At 41.1% G+C, this 24,253-nt stretch overlaps 4 protein-coding genes across 5 annotated transcripts; 1 reads left to right on the top strand and 3 right to left on the bottom strand.

Annotated features, from left to right (window-relative positions):
* Positions 1–2,976: 2,976 nt before the first annotated feature.
* On the bottom strand, positions 2,977–4,260 carry LOC141757268 (growth arrest and DNA damage-inducible protein GADD45 gamma-like). The gene is made up of 3 exons (XM_074617647.1): positions 4,160–4,260; positions 3,842–4,046; positions 2,977–3,732 (listed from the first exon to the last, which is right to left on the bottom strand). The coding sequence occupies exons 1-3, from the start codon at positions 4,258–4,260 to the stop codon at positions 3,619–3,621; spliced, it is 420 nt and encodes a 139-aa protein (XP_074473748.1). The 3' UTR covers positions 2,977–3,618.
* Positions 4,261–9,398: 5,138 nt separating this feature from the next.
* On the top strand, positions 9,399–11,037 carry LOC141757151 (growth arrest and DNA damage-inducible protein GADD45 gamma-like). The gene is made up of 3 exons (XM_074617441.1): positions 9,399–9,714; positions 9,830–10,040; positions 10,308–11,037. The coding sequence occupies exons 1-3, from the start codon at positions 9,572–9,574 to the stop codon at positions 10,419–10,421; spliced, it is 468 nt and encodes a 155-aa protein (XP_074473542.1). The 5' UTR covers positions 9,399–9,571; the 3' UTR covers positions 10,422–11,037.
* Positions 11,038–12,255: 1,218 nt separating this feature from the next.
* Positions 12,256–18,512, bottom strand: nim1kb (NIM1 serine/threonine protein kinase). Of its 2 annotated transcripts, none has more exons than XM_074617123.1 (4): positions 16,607–18,512; positions 15,411–15,712; positions 14,844–15,112; positions 12,256–14,648 (listed from the first exon to the last, which is right to left on the bottom strand). In XM_074617123.1, exons 2-4 carry the CDS (start codon positions 15,682–15,684, stop codon positions 13,887–13,889), a joined length of 1,305 nt encoding a protein of 434 aa, XP_074473224.1. In that variant the 5' UTR covers positions 15,685–15,712; positions 16,607–18,512; the 3' UTR covers positions 12,256–13,886. The 2 variants fall into 2 exon arrangements, with proteins under 2 accessions (XP_074473224.1, XP_074473223.1); XM_074617122.1 differs by having other exon boundaries at positions 15,411–15,696.
* Positions 18,513–18,517: 5 nt separating this feature from the next.
* On the bottom strand, positions 18,518–23,122 carry ccdc152 (coiled-coil domain containing 152). The gene is made up of 8 exons (XM_074617124.1): positions 22,925–23,122; positions 22,688–22,793; positions 21,865–21,933; positions 21,146–21,210; positions 20,784–20,919; positions 20,334–20,461; positions 19,966–20,073; positions 18,518–18,843 (listed from the first exon to the last, which is right to left on the bottom strand). Exons 1-8 carry the CDS (start codon positions 22,985–22,987, stop codon positions 18,715–18,717), a joined length of 804 nt encoding a protein of 267 aa, XP_074473225.1. The 5' UTR covers positions 22,988–23,122; the 3' UTR covers positions 18,518–18,714.
* Positions 23,123–24,253: the final 1,131 nt, after the last annotated feature.

Below are 24,253 nucleotides of genomic sequence, written 5' to 3'. Positions count from 1 at the left end.
AAAGACTTCAGAAGTAGAGGAAGTACTTCACATACAGACATGAAACTGGAATCGATCTTCTCATCTCACTCTCAGAAGCACAGCGACAAAGCATTTTTCCTCAAAATGTTGAACTATTCCTTGAGAGCACAGATTTGCTTAATACTGTGATGTTATTGTGAGTGGATGCAGCAGCTCCATCCTGCAGCGACTCTGTTGTTTTGGGACTTCAGGCGTGTTTCTGCTGACTGTTGGGGGATGTTGTTCTTAGTAAGGATTTGATCCTGAATGGATGAATGGCAGCAGGCTTGTGCCAGGCACACTCCTCCTCCTCCACCTCTTCCTCCTCCTCCTCATCATTAAATTGGACAGCAGATGGAGTGAGTGCTGGGTTGGTTGCTGTGGAGATTTAAAGGGGTGATTGGGTTTGGCTGGTCCTGCTTGGTCCATTTTTTGTGTGTGTGTACGCACATGTGAAGGCGCAGCACAGTGAATGAATGATAAAGCTAGGTCGGGTTCTAATCAAATATCGCCACTGTGCAGACCCAGAATCAGTCACTATTCTTCTTCTTTGGTCTGTTTTGTTTGTTTCTGGTGAAACTTCACATTCTATCAAGTTGTAATGAGCACTTTAATAGAAAGAGAGGAAAAAAAGGAGGTCCCAGTCGTGTGTGTATGTGTCACAGTGGGGCGTGGAGGCTGCAGCAGCTGGTGACTCTACAATAGTTTGCAGCGACAGGCAACATGCGGGTCAGAGTGACTTTAGAGTTGGAGTCCAAAGACACAAAAGCCTCTTAAAGGTTCTGAATCACAAATGAGAGAAAGAAAAGAAAAACCAGCGTGTGCCAGGAGCAAAAGATCACCTTCATTAAGCTGCAGTTTGGCAGATTTTTTTCTCGACTTTGCAATGCGAGCAGCATCAGGAAATAAAACTACAACTTCTGCTCACGATTATAGTTAACACACTGAATCACAGAGCCACACAAAGTCAGAAAACACCTCACCGGCTACAAGTCACTGTGATATTCAAGTCCTGAAGAACATCAATCAAATCTGACCATGTTTCAACCTGACAAAGAAATAAAAGAATAAAAACTAGGAACCAGAACAAAGTCTTCTCAGATGCCAAGATGCAGCAAGACTTTACAGCAACTTGGAAAGATGTTATGGCAAGAATATGTTGCTCCTCTGTCTTGACAGTGAAAAGCAGATTTATCATAATGCTACAGAACATTCACCCAGACTGTGTGCATGTATTTGATTGGTCAAAAAAAGTAAAATAAATGTACCTTTTTGCTTAAAGAGGACCTATTGTGCTCATTTTCAGGTGCATACTTGATTTTTGGGTTTCTACTAGAACATGTTTACATGCTTTAATGTTCAGAAAACGCTTTATTTTTCTCATACCGGCTGTACTGCAGCACCTCTTTTCGCAGAGGTCAGCCGGCCTACTGTTGTGATTGGTCAACCGAACCAAACTTTTCGGACTCCGCTCCAGCTCCACTATAACTATCTTTATTTGAGGATGTACCAAACTAGCCACTAGGCAAAGTGTGTTACTTGGTGCCATCACCATGTTACAGAAGAAAAGGCGAGGCTTCAATCAAGGTGTTTCAGGCAATTAAGGAGCAGTGTTTCTGTGGGGAGGAGTAACTCCCTTTGGTGTGGACTTTGTAACTTTGCACAACCTTTACATGCACAAAAAACTATATAACACACTAAAGGAAAGGGAAAAAGCACAAAAGCATAATAGGTCCCCTTTAAGTAAATGCACTTTTGTCTTTGAGTCTCTGTGTCAGCTCCCCTTTTATGCCAACAAAGTCATTGAAATGAATGAGCAGTATGCGTTAAGATAACGTCTGCCTGAACATAGCCTTGAATACTTTTGGGAAGTGCACTTATTCACTTTCTTGAGCTTGAGCTATCAGAGCACTCTCATGTTTGTGCGGTAAATATGCATCTCGCCAGCAGGTTAGCATCCTGATCAGATGCCCTTACCACCTCAGCTGGCTCCTTTCAAGTAGCAGCGGCTCTGCTCCGAGCTCCCTCCAGATGTCTGAGCTCCTCACCCTAGCTCTAAGGCTGAGCCCAGCCACCCTACGAAGGAAGCTCATTTCGGCCGCTTGTATCCGCGATCTCATTCTTTTGGTCACTACCCAAAGCTCATGACCATAGGTGAGGGTTGGAACGCAGATGGACTGATAAATTGAGAGCTTTGCCCTCCGGCTCAGCTTTCTCTTCACCACGACGGTCCGGTAGAGCAGCCGCATAACTGCAGATGCTGCACCGAACCGCCCGTCCATCTCCTGCTGCATTTTACCCTCACTCGTGAACAAGTGACTCGGGGTCACTTGTTCACCCCGAGACACTTAAACTCCCTCGCTTGGGGCAAGTCATGTGGCGATGTCAACAAGTAATACATCTGCATAATAGTTTGGCACGCCCTCAAACAAAGCTAGTTAGATTGGAGCTGGAGCAGAGTCTGAAGAGTTTGGTTCTGTTGAACAATCACAACAGAGTGGGCCAAACTGACCAATCAGAGCAGACTTGACTTTTCAGGAGCTCAAACAGAGCATTTGAGACAGAGGGTGAAAAGAGGTGCTGCAGCACAGCCGGTATAAGAAAAGCAAAGCATTTTTTTGAACATTAAAGCATGTAAACATGTTCTATTAGAAACCCAAAATACAAGTATGAACCTGAAGAATAAGTATAACAGTTCCTCTTTAAAGAACTCCCCAAAAAAGGGCCGAGAAAGACAAATCAGACTGGAGCTGGTTTGCAGAAGAAAAGGCTGATTTCATTCGTGCTTCAGACAACTTAAACCTCAGATGAAAAAGTTAAACAAAGTAGTCAGAGGATAATATTGAATTCAGAAATTTTATTTCTAGGCATTCATCTTACAAAAAATCTGATATGCAGTGAACATGTTATTTCATTTGACATAACTAAGGCTGAAGTGAAACCTTCAGGAAGTACATTTTTTAGGTTGTTTTTTTTTCAGTTTTTTCATAATTCAGATTCACACACTCATTTTAACACTTTTTTGTTACATATCTTAAGTGAACCCTTTCAGTAGTATTTTTTCCAATACTTTTTAAAGGAATATTTTTTTGTCATTGTTAAATTTCTAAAGTGAAACCTTTAGAGAATTAAGACAATTTTGGAAAGTGGGAAACATTTCGCTGATTGCAACTGTTGTCATGTTGCTCATGCAGCAAAGAGGTCGCCTTTAAAAAAGTCCTTTTTTAAGAACGCCTCTTCCTCAGCACCGCTTCTTCTCCTGCTGCGCGTGCTTCAACGTGCGACGTTGGCTCTGCGGGGACCGCAGGATGCACAACTCGCATCTCTTTCCTCTCCAAACCTCATCCGCACAAAGAATGAGGGTCGATGTGTCGCTCTTGTGGCATGCCTGACTCCCATTCACATAAAGAATGAGAGTCATCTTGGCATGGACGGGACAAGAAGACGACGATTCACGGGCGGGGGGCCTTCCATCGGGCCGGCGCCGTGCTACCTGGATGGGATTACTCCTCAGGAGTATCCAGGGATGAAGAAACAGGGTCATCCTGTTTGTCAGGATGAGTATTTCCAGATAAGAAGCTTTACAGCATCTGAGCAAGAGAGGAGCCGAGGCCCGGATCAACGCTCGAGGAGTTTGATCTCAGGAACCCAGTCGTTCAGACTGCGGCTCTCCTCGCAGAACAGGTGCAGCTTCGCCAGAGCTGGATCCTCCCAAGACCCTTCAGATGGGTTCTGTTCAAACAGGAAGAGGAAAGAGGCTTTAGTCACATGTTTATATCAAAAAGCATCACATATAGATTTCTAAAATGATTCAGAATCACACAATCTGAGCTCTACATACCGTGATGAGGACGCAGTGGGCATCTTCAAGCTGCTCCGCTTTGTCACCAACGATCTCAGCCAGACGCTGCATGTCGTTCACTCTGACGATGCTGATGTCGTTGTCGAAGCAGAAGGACTGGATGAGGGTGAAGTGGATCTGCAGAGCGATGTCACACTTGAACTCATCCACGGCCAGGACGCAGAAAGACACGCTGTCCGGGTCACTGTGGGCAAAGAAAAGTCACGTCTTGGTTAGCTGCTGTTGTACGATGGTGATCACGTTGGCTGTTCAGAGAGGATGCTAAAGTTCAATTTAAGTCATGTTTAGTTTACTTACTCAGTCATGATTTTAGCGCTCTCGTAGACTCCAATGGTGAGTCGCTCCTCGCTCTGAGCACAGAGCAGAGCTTCCTTCAGAGATTTTCCAGGAGACTGCATGTTCAGTTCAGATCAGTTCAGCTGATGTGGTCAAGAAGTTAAGAGAAGAGTGTTTGTGTCTCCTCCAAGAGTCTGCCAGCATTTATACCGCAGACCCGGCACACGCTCACTCTCTGATTGGCCGTTCGGGGCACAATGGCTACAACAGGCCTGCAGCCCCCACCCCACCCTCGGGGACGCGTGCCTATAGAAAAGTCTTAGAAAGTCGGGGGAAGCTTTGGTTGAAAGGATCAGATGTAGAAAGTCTCTGACCTTTAAATGATTCTTTCATCTGACAGGAATAATGAAACCACACAGGGAGACAAGACTGGTGTCGTCAAAGTTCTGGAAGAATTAGAAGCAACCAATAACTCCCATTCAAAAGAGGACCATGCAAAGCTTTCCATGTTCACAATCTACAGCACTTTACATCACAGCTGAATATCTTGCAAACCGTGCCGTTGTGGTGTAGCTTTTAATGTCTTTTTTTTCTCAGGCAGCCATTGATTTCCATTGATTTCCAACATTTTTGTAGATTTGTTGCAACGTTCAGGACTCTGCTATTTGATTTTCTAATGTACAGAAAAAAAAGAAAATCAATGGCTGATTGGACTGTAATGGAAATACATCTTCAAATCTGACCATAAGGGGGACAAATAGGGTAAAATTGATATCTCCATAAAACTTCCCCAGTTGATTACTTACATTGAGACAGTTGTTTTTTGTATTACAAGTTTTCTGAAAATGTATGGAAATAAATGGCTGATTGGACTGGTATTGAAATACATCTTCAAATCTAACCATAAGGGGAGACACCCCAGGTGAATACGGTAAAAAAAAAAAATAATAATAGATATCTCCATAAAACTTCCCCAGTTGATTACTTACATTGAGACAGTTATTTTTTGTATTACAAGTTTTTTACAAAATGTATGGAAATCAATGGCTGACTGGACTGGTATGAAAATACATCTTCAAATCTCACCTTAAGGGGAGACACCCAAGGTGAATAGGGTAAAAAAAACAACTAATAGATATCTAATAGATAATGTAAGATATTATTTACATTAAGACAATTTTTGTATTACACGTTTTCTGAAAATGTATGTTTAAATATGCAAATGAGGCATGATCTTATCAAATTTATGCTAATATGCATATATTTCCAGAACAGAAATCTGAACGTTGGATAAAGCCAGGTTAGAAATTCTTGTTTAATTTTTTCGACATATTAGAGTCAAAGGCTTTTTACAGAGGGGATTTTGGATATCTTTTTTTTATCACTCCATAAATCAGAAAATACTGTCAACAAATTTATTTTTTCCATCCTAATAAAATATTATAGAAATCAGAATGATATATGAACAAACAATATGAATTGTAGAATTCCATACATTTTGAACACACTTCAGGTGAATAGGGTAAAAATGAATAACTAATAGATATCACCATGACACTTCCCCAGGTGATTACCTACATTAAGACAACTATTGTATTACAAGTTTTAAATATACAAATGAGGCATTATCTAGAGCTAACTTTTGGTGAATTTAGGAGAAATCTACAGATGCAAATAGACAAAATAGTAAAATAAACACCTAAATGTGTATTTTGGATGTATTCTTTCCACTAGTCTGATGGAAGCAAAATAATAGCCTGAAATAGCCCGAAATCTCAAAATGTACCAGTGCATTCAAAAACTACATGTTTGCCTGGGGCTAGACGCCTTAGATCTCGAAATATGCACAAAAAAAATAACAACAAAACTTGAAGGTTTCACCAGCTATTATTTTCATGTCAAAATAAATTACTTTTTCCACTGTACTTTTACACACTATGGGTTTTTTTTTTCTCTCAAACCTCCACAATAAAATTCTGAATTCAGTATTGTACTCTGACTGTTCTTGAAGTACCTCATCTAAAGGTTAAAGTTTAGTGAGATTTTGCCTTTAAATGTTCCCTTTCTGTAATGGAAACCAAGTATGCAACAGCGTGCATACACAGCATGGTGTGCTAAAATGTATATTGTCCTTCAAATGCCTCTTACAAAGTTGCATGATGTTTGCAGAGGACATCACCATAAGAGTATAAAAATAACATTTTGGAAGTTTGTAACATTTTGATATAAGCATTGGTATTCTGCAGATTGGTACTGTTTTAATTGTCATCATGCTAAGATACCTACCATCTTGAATGCATTGAATGTCAGACAGACTTTTATAACTCGTGACCAATTTCACTGCATGCACTACTTTTTGTTGTTTGTAGATTGGGCAGTGGCACGCGCCGCTGCTTTGCATGCCTAAAACCGGGCCTCACTTGAGGCGCGTGGCATCTGGAGATGCCTGCATGCTTTATCTCTCTGTCTGCATTACTTTCCATAGCAACCGAGAGATACCATCTGGTGGGGGGACAAAGGAAGTCCGACAGCACCTGCTGGGCGTGAGGGCAGTTTTTAAACCTGCTCTAAATATGATTTCAAAGTTTTGAGGTTAAACCTAATCAGAACGCAGAAGTTTAGGCTAAATCATACTTAAATTGATTGATTTTCGCCTGTTTTTGGCTCAAAAACACGTATTTGATCAAAGAAAAAATATCAATTATTGTACTTTTTTTATATCTACTAATTGTCCCTTACCCTGAGTTATATTTGCACGAACCACAATATCTAAACATCTCATCCTGCAGCTTTAGACACGTTCAGTCCTCACAAAGAGGTTCAGTTCTTTAGTGCGTCGCCGCAGGTCTCCATGAAGAGCATTGAGCAGCAACACCTGTCGCTTGCTGCCGAGGAGGCTTCCGTGTGCCAGATGTGCTCCAGCAACAATAGGTCGCTATCGATTTGCACGCGCCTGCCCTGTGGCCATGCAAGCTGATCCTTCCTAAAAATAGCTCAGTGTTTGAGTCTCCATCAGCTGGATCCTAATCACACTTTGGCCCAAACGTAAGCACAGCTGATGTGCTGCTGGTGAGTTTGCAGCAAGCCACAGAAACTGAAAGCGATGTAAATAAACAAATGATGTTGTTGCTGCAGTAATGCACAGATAAGAGTGTTTTGTTGTTTAACAAAACACTGCTTTTTCAGCATTGTGTCGCACGTGTTTACAGCTCAAACTGAAAGTGATTTTTATCTGCATTTACACTTTACTCTGGCGTCTTTTTGGAGATAACACTTTTGCATTGTGAAAGTTCAGACCATCAGCTCTTCTCTTTGGCATTCAAATTGAATCAGAACTCAGACAACAGGCTGGCCAATGTGGAGACTTGTAGACAAAAGATAGGCGCGCCCTGGGGTCGGGGTGACCTGGGTTTAGGAGAGGAGGAGGAGGAGGTGGAGGAGAGGAGGAGGAGGTCCTTCATAGCGACAGTTCTCCATCTGCTGCTCTGCCTTCTGCAGAACAATAGCGCTGAATCAATCACCGCCAACCTGTGTCTCCTGCAGCCTCTCCTCTCCACTCCAGCCCCCCTCCTCCTCTATATTAACGCAGCAGTGGCAGCAGGCCTGACCTGATGCAAGATGTGGTTTTGAATTATTATGCAGATAACATGGAACCAAATAAGCACGAGCTGTTATAGGGAGATGCTGCTCTGTCAGTGGAGCAGATGAAATATGGAGCTGTGCGTAAAAGTTTCGTCGTGCGTAAAAGTGATCGGGAGTTAATAGATAGTTGTCATAAACAAGTTTATTTCAAAGCACAGATAAAGACATTTAGTGGATCTCTACATCAAAGTACTAAATATAACCAAATAGATCAGTGCATAAAAGTTTCGTCGTGCGTAAAAGTGATCGGGAGTTAATAGATAGTTGTCATAAATAAGTTTATTTCAAAGCACAGATAAAGACATTTAGTGAGTCTACACACCAAATACTGAATATAACCAAATAAAACTGTGCGTAAAAGTGAATGGAAATTCACAAAGTTCTCATAAACAAGTTTATTTTAAAGCACAGATAAAGACATTTAGTGGATCTGTGCATCAAAATACTAAATACACCCAAATAGAGCAGTGCGTAAAAGTTTCGTCGTGCGTAAAAGTGATTGGAAATTGACAAAATTGTAAGAAATAGGTTTAAATACAAGCAGAGATGACAACATTTGCTGGATCCACGCAACAAATACTAAACAAAATGTGCAATAAACTTCACAAGTTCTCCTGCAGAATTCAGCCCCTGAACTCCCCAGAGTAAATAAATAAAAACCGAGCAAGGGGTTTTCTGGACAGCTGATTGGTGGCCACGTGGTCAGCAGCGCAGATTGCGCAGCACGCACGCACAGCGTTCTGGCACGCGCTGGTCATTTGCATTTGTATGGAGGACCGTGATAATAGAGGGCTTCTGTGCACACAATGGGGCCGTTTTATGGGCAGCCTCTAGTCCACAGATGGCATCATCCACCTGCCCTTTCTCTCTGCTGGAGAGGGGGAGGGGGAGCTTCACACTTTCTCTGTGTTGCTGCACAAATACTGTCACCAAAAAGATAAAAATACAAGAAACTTTTTAAAGAGTGTGTTGCGTTTTCTTTTAGTTTAGTTCATATTGAATGCTTTGAAGTTTGAACGGTGGCTCATGGGACTTAAACTTAAAAGGACAACATGAAGCTTCTGTGCAAGTTCTAAGTGTGAGTTCTTATAAATGCATGTATTTGTGCAATTGATGCTCAGCATGCATCTCTGCAATTACAATCTATGTTTTGTCTGATTTGCACAAAAGTACTGCAGTGATCAAACTTTTGTTTTCTTTAATGAATCTATTTTTTTAGTTTGAGGCCAGGCTCCCCTCTGAGCTGAGCAGTCTGCATGGCCTGAAACTAAAAATAGATTCATTAAAGAAAACAAAAGTTTGATCACTGCAGCACTTTGTGCAATTGATGCTCAGCATGCATCTCTGCAATCAGAATCTGTGTGTTTTAGGAGTTCTCATAAATGCATGTATTTTGCGCAAACCAGAGAAAACACAGATTCTGATTGCAGAGATGCATGCTGAGCATCAATTGCACAAAGTGCTGCAGTAATCAAACTTTTGTTTTCTTTAATGAATCTATTTTTAGTTTCAGGCCATGCAAGCTGCTGAGCTCAGAGAGGTGGAGCGTGCGTGGCTCGATGACCCCCATCAATCTGCCACGAGCCGGAGTGCGACAATAGCATTATCATACCAATACACCATTCAGCTCCAGCCAATCAGAGCGCAGTCCTTTCACTGAGCCGCACGAGCTGGAGAATATAAGAGAGGGAGGCTGCAGTATAGAAAGCACTCTGCTCCTTCTCGGATTTACTCCCAAACCAAATCTCTCTGAACCATCTCCCTTTGTGGAATATCTACATCATCTTCATCATGACTCTCGAGGAAGTTCTGATCCAGAAAGCCAACGAGCGTGCTGAATGCACCGGCAAAGCCCTGGAGGAGGTTCTGGTGTCTGCTAAAGAGAACGACTCCATCACCGTGGGTGTCTACGAGTGCGCAAAAGTTATGAATCTGTAAGTATGAAACTCTCAGCTGCAACTTAATGCACTTTGCATCAATCATATCAGATAGTTTGGATCATTATTGGATGGAATCTCATGGCCTTTTTTTCCCTTTTTCCCCCCACAGTGACCCAGACAGCGTGTCTTTCTGTGTCCTGGCCGTGGATGAGGAGTTCGAATGTGACATCGCTCTGCAGATCCACTTCACTCTCATCCAGTCCTTCTGCTTCGACAACGACATCAGCATCGTCAGAGTGAGCGACATGCAGCGTCTGGCTGAGATCGTTGGAGACAAGGCTGATGAACAGCTTGAAGATGCGCACTGCGTCCTCATCACGGTATGTTAGAGCTCAGATGATGTGATTCTAAATTATTCCAGAATTGTGTGATTCTGAATCATTCTAGAATTGTGTGATTCTGAATCATTCCAGAATTGTGGGATTCTGAATCATTCCAGAATTGTGGGATTCTGAATCATTCCAGAATTGTGGGATTCTGAATCATTCCAGAATTGTGGGATTCTGAATCATTCCAGAAGTCTATATGTGATGCTTTTTTGGTAGAAACATGTGACTAAAGCCTCTTTCCTCTTCCTGTTTCAACAGAACCCATCTGAAGGGTCTTGGGAGGACCCAGCTCTGGCGAAGCTGCACCTGTTCTGTGAGGAGAGCCGCAGTCTGAATGACTGGGTTCCTGAGATCAGCCTCCTCGAGCGTTGATCCGGGCCTCGGCTCCTCTCTTGCTCAGATGCTGTAAAAGCTTCTCATCTGGAAATACTCATCCTGATGACCAGGATGACCCTGTTTCTTCATCCCTGGATACTCCTGAGGAGGAATCCCATCCAGGCAGCACGGCGCCGGCCCGATGGAGGGCCCCCGGTCCGTGAACCGTCGTCCTCTTGTCCCGTACATGCCAAGATGACTCTCATTCTTTATGTGAATGGGAGTCAGGCATGCCACAAGAGCGACACATCGACCCTCATTCTTTGTGCGGATGAGGTTTGGAGAGGAAGGAGATGCACGTTGAAGGCACGCGCAGCAGGAGAAGAAGCGGTGCTGAGGAGGAGGCGTTTCTTTAAAAAAAGACTTTTTTAAAGGCGACCTCTTTGCTGTATGAGCAACATGACAACAGTTGCAATCAGCGTAAATGTTTCCCACTTTCCAGAATTGTCTTAATTCTCTAAAGGTTTCACTTTAGAAATTGAAAAATGACAAATAATATTCGAAAATTAAAAAAAAAAAATAATTAAAAAAAAAGTTTATTGTCTAAAGGTTTCACTTTAGAAATGTAACAATGACAAATTATATTCGAAAATAATTTAAAAAAAATAGTGAAAGAAAAAGTTTATTTTCTAAAGGTTTAACTTTAGAAATTTAACAATGACAAATAATATTTGGAAATATGAAAAAAAATAATTTAAAAAAAGTTTATTGTCTAAAGGTTTCACAATGACAAATAATATTCTAAAACATATTAAAACAAAATTAGAAAAAAAGTTTATTCTCTAAAGGTTTCACTTTAGAAAATGGCTAACTTAATTTGTAAAATTGTCTTATGAGCATTAAATGATGTATTGAAGACAAATGTTTGAAAAAAATGACTTGATGTTCCCATCCTGTTGGAACAATGTTTGAAACTAATTTATATCTTTCTAACACTTTCACTTTAGAAATTGTTTGAACTTGTAAGTGGAAAATGCTATTAATAATTAATAAAAGAAAACAAAAAAATAATTTGTTTGTTGTGCTGTGTTTACTTTCTCTTGCAAAGCTCATGCTTGACTTGTGTGTATAATGTGTGTGTGTTTGGGTGAAGGTGGAGGAGGTGGTGGGTGAGGGGTCAGAGGTCAGAGAGGAGTGAGTGCGTGTCTGTGCGTGTGTGTGTGTGTGTGTGTGTGTGTGTGTGTGGGGGGGGGGTTATGAAACTAACAAAAGTTCCAGACTCAGCAGATTTGCATGGAAGGCGCTAAAGCCTGTCATCTGCTGGCTGTTGTCCCTCTCTGCAGACCTCATCTGCATGTGTATGGCGCAGCGCACAATAGAGGAGCTCCGAGGCCTGTCAGCTCCAGCGGTCCGCACAGAGCGCCTATTGTTCGGCCTGCAGATGTCTCCGCAGCCACGCCGAGCCATCTGCCGCTTCTCCTGCAGGTGGGGGTCTGGAGGGGCAGGGCTGGGAGGAGGGAGGAGAGAGGAGATGGAGGAGGAGGAGCCCAGTTGGTGTTGAGGCATCATGGCCCAACAAAAGTTGAGAGAACAAAAGAGTTTTGTTTTTTTAAATCTTTTTTTTAATTTTTATTTTCTTCCTTTTTACTCATAGCAAAATAAAATAAAATGAAATATGGATAAAACAAAATTGAGAGAAAAATAAATTAAAGAAAGAGAATTGTTTTTAAATAAATAACAATAATAACAATAATAACAATAAATAAATAAATAATATATATTTTTTAAATAAATAAAACAAACAAAATAATAACAATAATACAAATAAATAAACAAATAAAGAAAGAAAGAAAGAAAACTTTAAAAAAGCCAACATAACTGGGCAAGATCAATATCACGTGACTGTGTGTGTGCTGTTTGAGACAGGTGGTGGGGGATGGCTGGCTGTCAGTCAGGGTGCAAATCAAATTAAGGCAAGATTAAAAAGAATAAGATAAAATAAAGTAAAATCAAAATAAATAGGTAGATGGATAGATGGTGGTGGAGGTGGGGTTAGGGGGGTTTCCAGTGCCAGAGTGGGATTGGGTCTGACTGGTTTGGGCCGGTTGTGGAGATGATGGAGAGAGGGGCCCCGAGTATCATCTGGTGTCCTGCCAGCTGCTGACTATTATTTACTCTCAGGCACTTAGTGAAAGTTTGGTAAACAAGCCACAAAGACTAGAGCTCAGCTCTGTCTGGCTGCAGCAGCCACCAGCTGCTCAATGAAAGCTGCGTGACGCATCAGTATTTTTTCACCACTTTATTTAGTTTTTCCACAAACAATAGGAGTCTCTTTTAAAGAGACATGGAGGATTTCTTTAAGTGGGTTTTCCCTTCTCCCTTTAACAAAAGTACAATGTTTTTTCATATTTACTGAACTCCTCTGTGCACTCTAAGGGGTTGAAAAGCTAAAAACAGGTGCACAAATATATTTTGCATGAAAGAGTTATTGCACAGAAAAGTAATCATTAACCATGACAGTATTGTAGTCTAATTGCTGTTTGTCTCCTGTAGCTTGTTAAGAGCATTTGTGATTATTTCATAAATCTGAGAGGTCCCAAGGATAAAAAACAAAAACACAAAATGACCTTTATTTTTTTATTATTATTTAAAATACTGGGTACTTTCACCTCTTCAAGCCACTAAAAATCATTCAAATCAAGTCATTTAAGAAGGAAAAAATCACTCTTTAGATGGATTCTTTCACAATTACTTTGTGTTTCACTTTTACTTTTGTTTAACCCCATGAGACCCGCGATCCCAACCGACTTTACTGTCTTTCACAGGCTGTAGCAGGTTCCCCGTAATGACCTGTGGTGACCTCTAGGCTAATCACAGCCTCATAAAACTTTACAGCCACAAACTACAGACCTAGAGCATTCAGAGGATGGGTGGCTTTCCTAGGTAGATTGACATAAAGAGGGTTTCTGTGCAGTTTACACAACAGAAGTGAGAAATCTCCAAATGTCAAAAGTTTTTGATACCAAATCACAGCATGGCTTCTTCTATGGTGTTCCTCAAAGTCTTGGTGTCTTAATGTGGTATTTAGGAGGGAATATTGCTGCAACAATGTGAGACATAATAGAGTATGGGAAAGGCCATCATATACCTATATCATAATGTTCTATATATTTATACTCCCACACTTTATTTTAATTAATTAGGTGATTAAATCATGTTTATTTCTGATTTATGACTAGAACGACTTGACACTCAGTGCTGAGCAGCATCTCAAATTAATCTTCAGGTTCCCAGCTTTCAGATGATGTACACCACTTCTATGTGACATCTACTGTTGACCTGCTAAAGACACCCTGTACCCCCCTAAAAATGGACAAAAACTGGTCTATTGTGGGTCTCAGAGGGTTAACTTCATCAGGCACTTTAACATTTACCTTAAAAAAAATCACTTTTGCCACTGATTTCATGTTTGTATAAAAGAAGTCTGTATAAAAACTGTGCCGCAGCGTCTCTAACAGTCTTTTATGAAAGGACACAAAATTTGGAGCTGTGTCTGAGGCCCTTGTAGGTCCGGAGCCCCTCCCTCTTGGGGTCCCTCACCATCCCCCGGACCACTGGGGGACTGTCGCAGCCCCTCCTCATCTGGGCTCGGTGCAGCAGGATCCGATAAACCCCGGTGACGGGGCTGCGGCTGTCTTTGAGCTGATTGTTCTGCAGGTGCACCGCGGTGAAGCCGAGCTTCGCCAGCGAGCTCCTGATCTCCTTCTCCACCTCCTCCTCCAGGTCCTCGCGCTGCGAGTCCAGCAGGCCCTGCAGAGGGCTCGACGGTTCGGAAGGCACCAACGTCCAGGGGAACTGGATGGGTAAGAGCCAATCGCAGCCCAGCATCTGGTCGACGGCGTAGCGGTCGACGGGGGGCACCTTCAAGATGCCCTTGATGAGCCTCTGGCAGGGGCCGGGCACCCAGGGGGGGACGGTGTAGGCGCCTGCGGTGACGCAGCGCCGCAGCTTCCCCATGGTCTCGGCGCGGAACGGCATGCTGCCGGTCACCATGAAGAAAAGCAGGACCCCCATGGCCCACACGTCCACCGGGGCCCCCAGGTAGCACTCGTCCATGAAGAGCTCGGGGGCGGCATAGGGTGGCGAACCGCAGAAGGTGTCGAGGGCGTCATTGTGGTTTGAAACCCGCGTGCTGAATCCAAAGTCTGCGACCTTCACGCAGCCGGTGCTGGTGAACAGAACATTCTCCGCCTTCAGGTCCCGGTGAATGACGTTGATGTTGTGCTGCACAGCAAAACATACAAGCTGGTTGAGTTCAAGGTAGATTTGAGAACTTGCTTTAAACCTGACAACCTGACCTCAACTGGGTCTAAATAAAGCGGGCAGCACAATCGCTGTATTTAGACCCAGTTGATTCCTTGCAATCCCAGCAGCAACGAAACTGCTATGATTGGAAAACCAAACACAAATGTCACTAACCATGTATTTGATGGCAGAAAGGATCTGGGCGAAGGTGACCTTGCTGCTGTTGTCAGACATTTTTCCATCGGTGGTGATCCTGTTGTGGAGGTCTCCTCCTCCTGCGTACTCCAGCACCAGGTAGAGGCGGCTCGGCGTCTCCACCACCTCGTACAGACACACCACGTTCGGGTGATGCAGGCACTCCATGCTGATGATCTCCTTGGAGAGCAGACGGTGGGTGTGGTTGTCCAACCTGGTCTTATCCAGGATCTTCAGGGCCACTTTGTCTATGAGGAGGACAGATGAAGGGACATAGAGACAGGGACAAGGGACCCATTATGCTTTTGTGCTTTTCCCTCATCCTTTAGTTTGCTATATAGTTTATGTGCATGCATATAAAAGGTCTCAAACTACCAAGGAAAGTGAATATGCAATTTTTTTTCTTTCCTATATTGTTTAACAACCAACTGCATCCAGTTTAACTTTATGACCTCCCTCTGCTGCTTGTCTTTTACCTTAAAGCTATTCACAAGGTGATCTAAATAAAGGTTCTAGACAGTGAAGTCTGATAGCATGTACACCTACCTTTAGTCAGAGCATGGAAAGCCAGTTTGACCCTGGAAAAGGTCCCGCAGCCGATCTCCCCGCGGACCTTGTAGAAGCCCACCCTGCGGCCTATGATCAGGTCCTTGATGGTCTTCTCGTCCTTGCACATGTCGGTGGTGAGCTTCTGCAGGGGGGTGGGGCGCAGCGGGGCGTTGGCCTCCTCATCGTCTGGGTCGACGTCGGAGCTGTCCGTCAGGCTGTAGAGGCTGTGGTGGCGCTTGGTGTTTTTCACCTGGTACTCGTCTCCAGGCATTTCTGCAGCTGGCTGAGGATAAGGTCATCTTCAAAAACATGATGATGTTCATCGATCAATGTCATTTACCAGCTCATGGTTTGGACATACAGTAGTTCAAGGCTCAACGATAAGGATTGCCCAATTGCCCGGGGCAAGTAAAATGCCATGTTGGGCTAGTAAATTTAGCAACTCACTTGCCCAAATGGGCTAGTGGTAAAAACTAATTATACACAGTTTTTTATGGAGCTGATGATGGAAATAGCTAAGGAGTAAGCCTTCGTGCTTCCTTCTCATCTCTGTTGAGAGCTGCACATGCGCAGTACCAATCGGGCGGCAGGTAAAGACAAAGTCTTTGAGCTGAAGCGCAAGCAAGCATTTCAACTGTCCTGGAAACAGGACTGCAAGTCTGAGACCATGCGGATAAAACAATGCTGTTTTCAAACGTCGCTGGAGTGCCGACAGCATCTCGCTTGCATGGCCGTAAATTTGTATAGGGGCAAGTACAAATTTACTTTGCTGCTGGGCGCTGATGTTGCAATGGAACGAACAATTGACTTTCACTTCTTAGCAATATACGTTCTTTGTCCTGGTGTCCTCGTCGGACCTGGTGGACATGTACAGCTGGATTTAACATTATAGACATGACCACTGACTATCTGTATAACAATTTAACCACCAATTCACAGACTGACAATACACGGTCCAGTCATATACTCGGTTTTGTCTTGCTTTCCCTGAAATTGCTGATAGGAGGTTATAGGAGGTATTTACTTCACTGGTAATAGCACGTAGCAGTGTTTTATCATTTCATCATCATGTAAACACAGGTTAACAGTAGGATACATGCTCAGGTAAAACTTCCCTTTAAAATGTCCCCCGGAGGAATTTAACAAAAAGAGAACAAGAATATAGGAAGCATATAGAAAACTTGTTTTCTTACCAAGTCAGCAATCTGTTCCTCTGCATCAAAACACAGCCGTAGAATCCACTGCATGCAGAGATAGGAGAAAGTTCTTCTTTCGGCCCAGTAGAACCCAGAAGAAGGAATTTTCTCCACTTACATGTGGAAGTCTGACAGTTTGTGCCAAAGTCATTGCAGAAGGTCCTTAGAGAACTGAGCTGACCGATGCCGTCACTGTTTCCTTCTCTGTCCTCGCTATCAGACTACTGCACACTGATGGCCGAGGACACAGGAGGGTGGGGGGGGGGGGGAGTCATCAGTCAAGTGGACAGACAGTAAGAGCTTCCCTGGCCACACCTCTCACAGCTCACCTCTGTCTATCCTCAACCTCTCCTGCTCCAAGCTGATGAGGATTAAGGTGGTGTCATGAACTCTAATCCTGTTTTAATTTGAGTCTGTGCCAATCCCTTCAAACGGTTAACATCAGTTCAGGACGGCAGAAAATGAGGCCCAAAGGATGGCGACAAAATGTGCATATTGTATTTGTATCCACAGTATATATGAGCAGAATGCTTTGGTTTGCAGGTTCAGCAAAGCAGACACCCGTGTGAGAGACGGTGTTGTGCGGCTGAAGGTTGATCTCTTGGCTTTTGTGAGATGAAAGGTTATGCAACGGTGTTACCCAATGTTCCCAGAGAGATTAGCTCTCTGTCCACTTTCAGACGCTGGCTGGGCAGCGCAGATAAAGAGATTACAAAGCACGACGTCAGCACTTCACCAGCGTCTTTATACAGGTGTGTTGTCCCTGTGAGGAGCAGGGGAGGGACGGCAAGGAGACACTACAGTCAAAAGACATCAAGACAGCTTTCTTTTAACCCCATGAGACCTTTACTGTCTTTCAGAGACCAAGGAATCCATTGGTAACAACCATGATATGTTAACATGTCAGGAAGGAGGCTAAATAACGCTCCAATAACGCTTTGGCCAAATTTTGGAGAGGAAAAACTGGCATGGCCATTTTCAAAGGGATCCCTTGACCTCTGACCTCAAGATATGTGAATGAAAATGGGTTCTATGGGTACCCATGAGTCCCGGTCTGTGAAATCTTGCAGATGCTATTAGGAGCATTGGAGGACACCGGAGGACATAGAGGCACATGATGTTTTTCAGATTACCTATCTCATAATCTGAAAAAAATGTAAGGGATCCCTATCAAAAGAGTTGGTTTATGCAATTTGTTAAAAACATAATGTTGTAAAACAAATATTGGCCAATGTGTCCCTCGGATCAGATTTGTTTTTTAACTTAAATAAAATATCTACACAGTCCTCCAAATTCAAGTATCAATTTGGCTCCGACATACTTAATCAATCGCAGAATTGCATCTTGGTATTGAGCTGAAGGAGGACTGCATTACTATGAATGTTCTCACTGAACGCTCCACTCTTGTGTTAAAAATCGATTCTTAAAGAATTTTTCTGGTAGACGTAAAAGTTTTAGGCTACTGAGGGAAGCAGATCTTTGCACTTTTACTTTCTTAAACAGCAACAATGGTAAATCCTTGAACACAAATTACAGGAAGTAGAGTTCAAGAGCTCAAGATTAGTAGAACACAAGTTTGACTTCAAGGAATCTAAAAAGAAATTAGGAGAAATTTGATAAATAATTTATTTTTTTCTTTGAATCAAAGGAGATAAACACATTTAATTAAGCGGGATTGGCCTTCCAGCTAACTGATTCACTCAGAAGTGCGTTTCTCCTGCTTCAGCGCCTCCCCCCAGCTGCCCTCCCATGCAGGCGTCTGATTGGATTAAAGCCTTAGATAGGAATATGGCCTGTGTTTACATGTGCTCTCTGCACACTGAGAGTCAGCTGCAAGCAGGGTCGGTGAAGCTGCAAATCTAGTCGAGCATGACAGTGCACAAGAAGCACCATAGATAAATAAGTGCACAAGAAGCACCATAGATAAATAAGTAATATCTGTAAAATACAACTCTGAGGAACTGAATTTTGCTTTGAAATGCAACTGAATTATAAATCTGGAAATTTCAAAAACACTTTTAAGTCACTCCTGCCCCCCTAGAAAGTCAGGAGATTCATGCACCTGCAGAGCTGACAGGTCAACAGCTTGCTAGCCTCTAGACAAACTACATCTTTCTCCTCTTCAGACGGCTGTCGTTGAAGCCGCCGGCGCGCTGGTTCTCTTCCAGCTCTTTGATTCTCTGACGCAGAGCCACAATCTCCTTATTCTTCTCCTCCTGGAAAAACTGCAGCTTCTGAGGACACACACACGCACGCACACGCACAGTTAATCCACAAACACTACACTAGAGAGAGGCATTATAAACAAGACATTTCTCAGAACAGGACCGCAGAGCTCACAGTGATTACCTGTAAAATTACCACCCGCTAATTCTACATCTTTTATTCAGTGATTCTTGTGAAAGGCTGCATCAGGTAAATGGTAGTCAGTGTGCTCGGGCTGTTTGCCTGCGGTGGGTTTTCTATTTAGCTATTCCTAATCAAATTTCTTCTTGGGGCTGGAACTACTGATTGTTTTCTCATTATCATTTGTGATTTTTTGAATGACTATTTTATGATTAATTTAGTATTTAAAATGCACATCACAATTTACCAGACCCCAAGGTGATATTTTTAAATTGCTATTCAATTCACAATGATGAAATGAAAACGGAGAAGAGCCCACATTTGAGAAGCTGTAAATGTCCATGTTTTCGTCTTACAACTTTAACCCTTTCACAGTGTGATTTTAGTCGCCTAAAAATGTCTTATTCAGCATTCGGTTGTACTTAGCTCCACCCTCTCGTGTCACTTCTGCTTGCAAAAACCAAGATAGCGACGGTCAAAATGCCGAACTCAAGGCTTCAAAACCGCAATCCACAAACCAATCGGTGACGTCACGGTGACTACGTCCACTTCTTATACACAGTCTATGGGACAAAATCCCTTCATTTGTTAAAACAAGACTTTTATTCTGAAATATTTACAGGTGTTGTGGAAAATGCAGTGACTTGCTCAGCTCCATGAACTAATAGAGTACCGGCTTTTAATGTGGATTTTTATTATTATTATCTACAAATGAGCACATGCTTCTTAACATTTTTCTGTCTCAAATGAATATAATGATATTTATAAGGAAATGACCACACAGTTCAGCGAGGTAGACGTCACGCGCTGCTCACGCATGTAGTGTGGCCCTGTGTGGTTCTGTCCTCACTCCTAACCTACAAAAACTGGTTTACAGTATGAAATACTGTATGTTCCTGCACTATAATCCCTTGAATTACAGATTGATTACCATTTAAATGTGTTTTGTACCTTTTTAGTGACCCTCTATAATGTAAAAGGAGGTAAAAGGTGGTGTGTGGGCTGCTCACCCTCTTGAAGACACTCTGTGGAAGAAGGTTGGAGCCGTGTTGCTGCTGCTGCTGCTGCTGTTGGCTCCACTGAGCTGCACTCTGAACTCTGGCTAACTTGGCACCAAACTGCCAAAACAAACAGAGCAAAAGACCAACAAGCTTAGAGAGGAAGCTGGCCATCACAGGTCAACACTCATTGGTAGGAGCTTAATAGCAGCTGATAAATAGCGATAGAACAATACCAGTCTATTCCTATGTAAATCTAGTTTATGTACAACAGGCTTGTTAAGCGTAGAAAAAAATAAATTCTTGTGACCTTTTTCATTGAGCTAATCAGAAAGAAATCACTCCAGCAACACTGTAGCTGGCAGTAGCTTTTCATTTACCTCCATCTGTAACTTCAGGAGCTCGCTCTGCCTCTCCCTCTCCTGGTCCTTCAGCCTCCTCTTCAACTCCTCCAGATCCAGATCCTTTTTCTCCAGCAGACTCTTCACCTCAGCATCTTTAGCTTCCACTAAAAGTCGGGAAATAAAACCACAGCAGGCCCCAGCCAAATACAGATTGTGTGCTGTGGGCTGATATCATTATTGTTGTTACAAGACTCTCACAATGTCACTTTGGTAATGTCTCACTGAAAAACAAAAGTGTGAAATGCTCCACACGTTTAACTACTTTACAACCACAAGTGTTAAATGTAAATTTCCGGATATATCTATACCGCTGCCTGTGCCTTGCATTAAGAATTTAGGGCTGTAGGGGGATTACTTTGTGCATGTATAATCTAAATTCATTTTATAACATCAGCACTGTCACTGTCTGTTTTAGTCTGGTCTTACACTGATGGAAACGCTGGCTGTGGACATCCTCCACCTCTCTCCTGCACTGCTGTCTTGCAGCCTCTAGCTCCCTCTTGTGTCTCTCTGCTTCTGCTCTCATATCACCGACAAGCTGCTGGAGCTCAGCTTCTCCATCCTGATGACAGTGTGAAGACAATGTTTAGAGATAATAATAAGTTAAATGGAAAATGTGACTTGCCCCTCGTGGAAAGTCAGCTGTCTCTGAACATTACGAACATTCGTATCACAACATACAGAGAACATTGCCTTGACCACAGACCAGCAATGGGAATGGAAACATTCACCTTTCAATGTATTTAATGATAAATTCTGCTAGTGTTCACTCCTGCCTCAGTTCTTACCTCTGCGGTTCTCTCATTCTGTTGTTTTACGTCCGCCATATAGTTCTTCAGTCTCTCATTCTCCACTGCAACATGAACAATTTCAGAATATATCATGTAAATCCTTACAAAGAATTTACATTACCGTTTTATGTAAATTACTATAGCAGTGGTGCTATGGGTTTATTTACCAAATAATATAATACTAAATGGATATCACACAGAAAATAAGACATTTTCACATTTTTCCAAGAGACATTAAAAAAAAAAAAAAATGCAAAGATTAGGTTTTGCCTATTTTTTACGCATGCTGCGGTTCACAGCTAAAACAGACAGTGAAAATTATCTTTTGACCGTATATTGACATCATACCATCAAACTAAAAGCTGTCTAGTGTTTTTTCTTTGGACAGAATCCCATTTGCTAACACAAGTGTTCGCAGGAAAATGCAGAGATTTGCACAGCTCCATAAATTAATAGAGTACCGGCTTTTAATTGTGGATTATTAGTATTATTTACAATTATTTTTCTTGTCCGTTTTCTGTCTAAAATAAATATTAATTAATTTATAATTTAATTAAACGGCTACTACGAAAAACAGCAATAATAACAACAGCAACAGTATTAAATCTAGAACCATTTATTCCATATTCTCCTCTAACTTGTGTTAGAGTTGGCATAGGATATATATATATATATATATATAGTTTTTTGTGAGTCTAGTGTGTTATTGCACTTACCCCTGAGGTTGCACTGCTCCTGCAGAGTCTGCTGCAGTCTGTTCACTGTGACAAGAAGACTATCTCTCTCTGCAACAGGTAGATCAATAGAATTAGGAAGGTTTCATGGTTTGTTTGATGCTTTTTAGTTGCCATACATATGTACAGGTTCCATTATAAAACTATGGAGAAAATAAATAAATAAATGGGAAAATTAAACATAAGAGTAAATAAGGACAAAGACCAATAAATAAAGAAGCAAATTAAAACAGAAATATCCATTTATGTCACATTTAATCAATTAATTAATGGCTAAATTTATTTTAAATATTAATTTTGCTGCATTTAATGACAAAATTATTTATTTATCAAGTCATTTATTTATCTATTCATTTATTTTTTATTTTGGCAAGCTCCGTCCTCCATATAAAACACCTCAATGAGGGACATAAAGTTTATACAACCGGGTGAAATGTATTTTAATGTATTTCTTTCCTACCTTTATCTAACACTATGTGATGCTGAAACTCCCCCATCCTGTATTTTCTTCAATACTCATTGTTGCTATGAATCTTATTCATCTTTAAATGTTGAACTGCATGACAATGTATTAAAATATGTCCTTTAATATTTCAGCCCATCAGTATATTTCACAAATTCAGTATTTAATTTCGTGAAGTGAAAACTGGAGATCAGTCAGGAGGATTGTCATTTGGCATAAAATCACCAGCAGAGGGAGACATATGTCAAATCAATAAAACAAAGCTATAGTAAATAAGTAAAATAAACGTGCACCTCAAGTTTTCCTTTCTGTTTTCATCCAATGAAAGGATTAAACACTCACCCTCAATCACACTTCTCTCCTTGGTCAGATGGAACTTCATGAGTCTATTGGCGTCCTCCAGCATGATCTCCATCACGTTGTTTTTGCCATTAACCTCTGTAACTTTCTGTTTGATACAAGAGGAAATCAAACACTAAAGAAATAAGGTACAATACAATAATGGCAATAACACATGGCATCCACAATTTAGCTAGTTATCTAACACTAGCTGAGCATAGCTAACGTTAGCTACCTTACCAGTTCTAGCTGAGTAAACTCCTCCATGAAGCTGTCGAGATTAACACAGTTTAACTTCATCATTTTACTAGTCTAAGAAAGAGTAAATACTGTAGTAAAAAAGTAATAATATCGTATTACTGGTTTAGTTTAATTGAGGCTACACTAAGGTTGTGCTAGATCAGGAGTCAGCAACATGTGTCTCTTTAGCTCTCCAGTGGCTCCATGTGGATTTTTTAATAAATGAGTGGATATGAATAATTGTTTTTTGTGTATATTTTCATTTTTATTTATCATTGTTGTAGGTCTGTGGTATGACGTTACGACGGAGTATTAGGGCCACATTGAGGAAAAAAAATAAATCTGAGATTTCGAGAATAAAGTCATAATATTACAAAAATAAAGTCGTTGTATTATGAGAATAAAGTCATAATATTATAAAGTAGTAATTTAACGTGTTATTTTCTTTTTTTCTCGTAAAGTTATGACTTTATTCCCGTTATATTACGACTTTTTTTCTCGTAAAGTTATGACTTTATTCTCGTTATATTACGACTTTTTTTCTCGTAAAGTTATGACTTTATTCTCGTTATATTACGACTTTTTTTCTCGTAAAGTTATGACTTTATTCCCGTTATATTACGACTTTTTTTCTCGTAATGACTTCATTCTCGTATTATTAAGACTTTTTTTCTCGTAAAGTTATGACTTTATTTTCGTTTTATTACGACTTTTTTTCTCGTAAATGTATGACTTTATTCCCGTTATATTACGACTTTTTTTCTCGTAAAGTAATGACTTTATTCTCGTTATATTACGACTTTATTCTCTTAACATTATGACTTTATTCTCGTAATATTACAATTTTTTTTCTCGTAGTTATAACTTTATTCTCGTAATAATACGACTTTTTTCTCGTAAAGTTATGACTTTTTTCTCGTAATATTACGACTTCATTCTCTTAACATTATGACTTTATTCTCGTAACATTACGACTTTTTTTCTCGTAAAGTTATGACTTTATTCTCGAAACATTACGACACTATTTTTGTTATATTACAACTCTTTTTCTCATAAAGTTATGACTTTTTTCTCGTTACATTTCGACCTTTTTTCTCATAAAGTTAAGACTTTATTGTCGTTATATTACGATTTCTTTCTCGTAATATTATGACTTTATTCTCGAAATATCAGGATTTTTTTCCCTCATTGTGGCCCTAATATAGTACATTTGAAAAAAATTGTAATATTAAAAGACTATAATATGTAACTTTAATTCATGAAATTGTTCAACATACTACACTATGACATTTTTTTATGAAATTTTTCAACATGACTTTACTATGACTT

The sequence above is a fragment of the Sebastes fasciatus genome, chromosome 19, assembly GCF_043250625.1.
Source record: "Sebastes fasciatus isolate fSebFas1 chromosome 19, fSebFas1.pri, whole genome shotgun sequence".
NCBI lineage: Eukaryota > Metazoa > Chordata > Actinopteri > Perciformes > Sebastidae > Sebastes > Sebastes fasciatus.
Note: the sequence above shows the minus strand (reverse complement) of the source record. Positions and strands in the feature narration are given on the sequence as shown.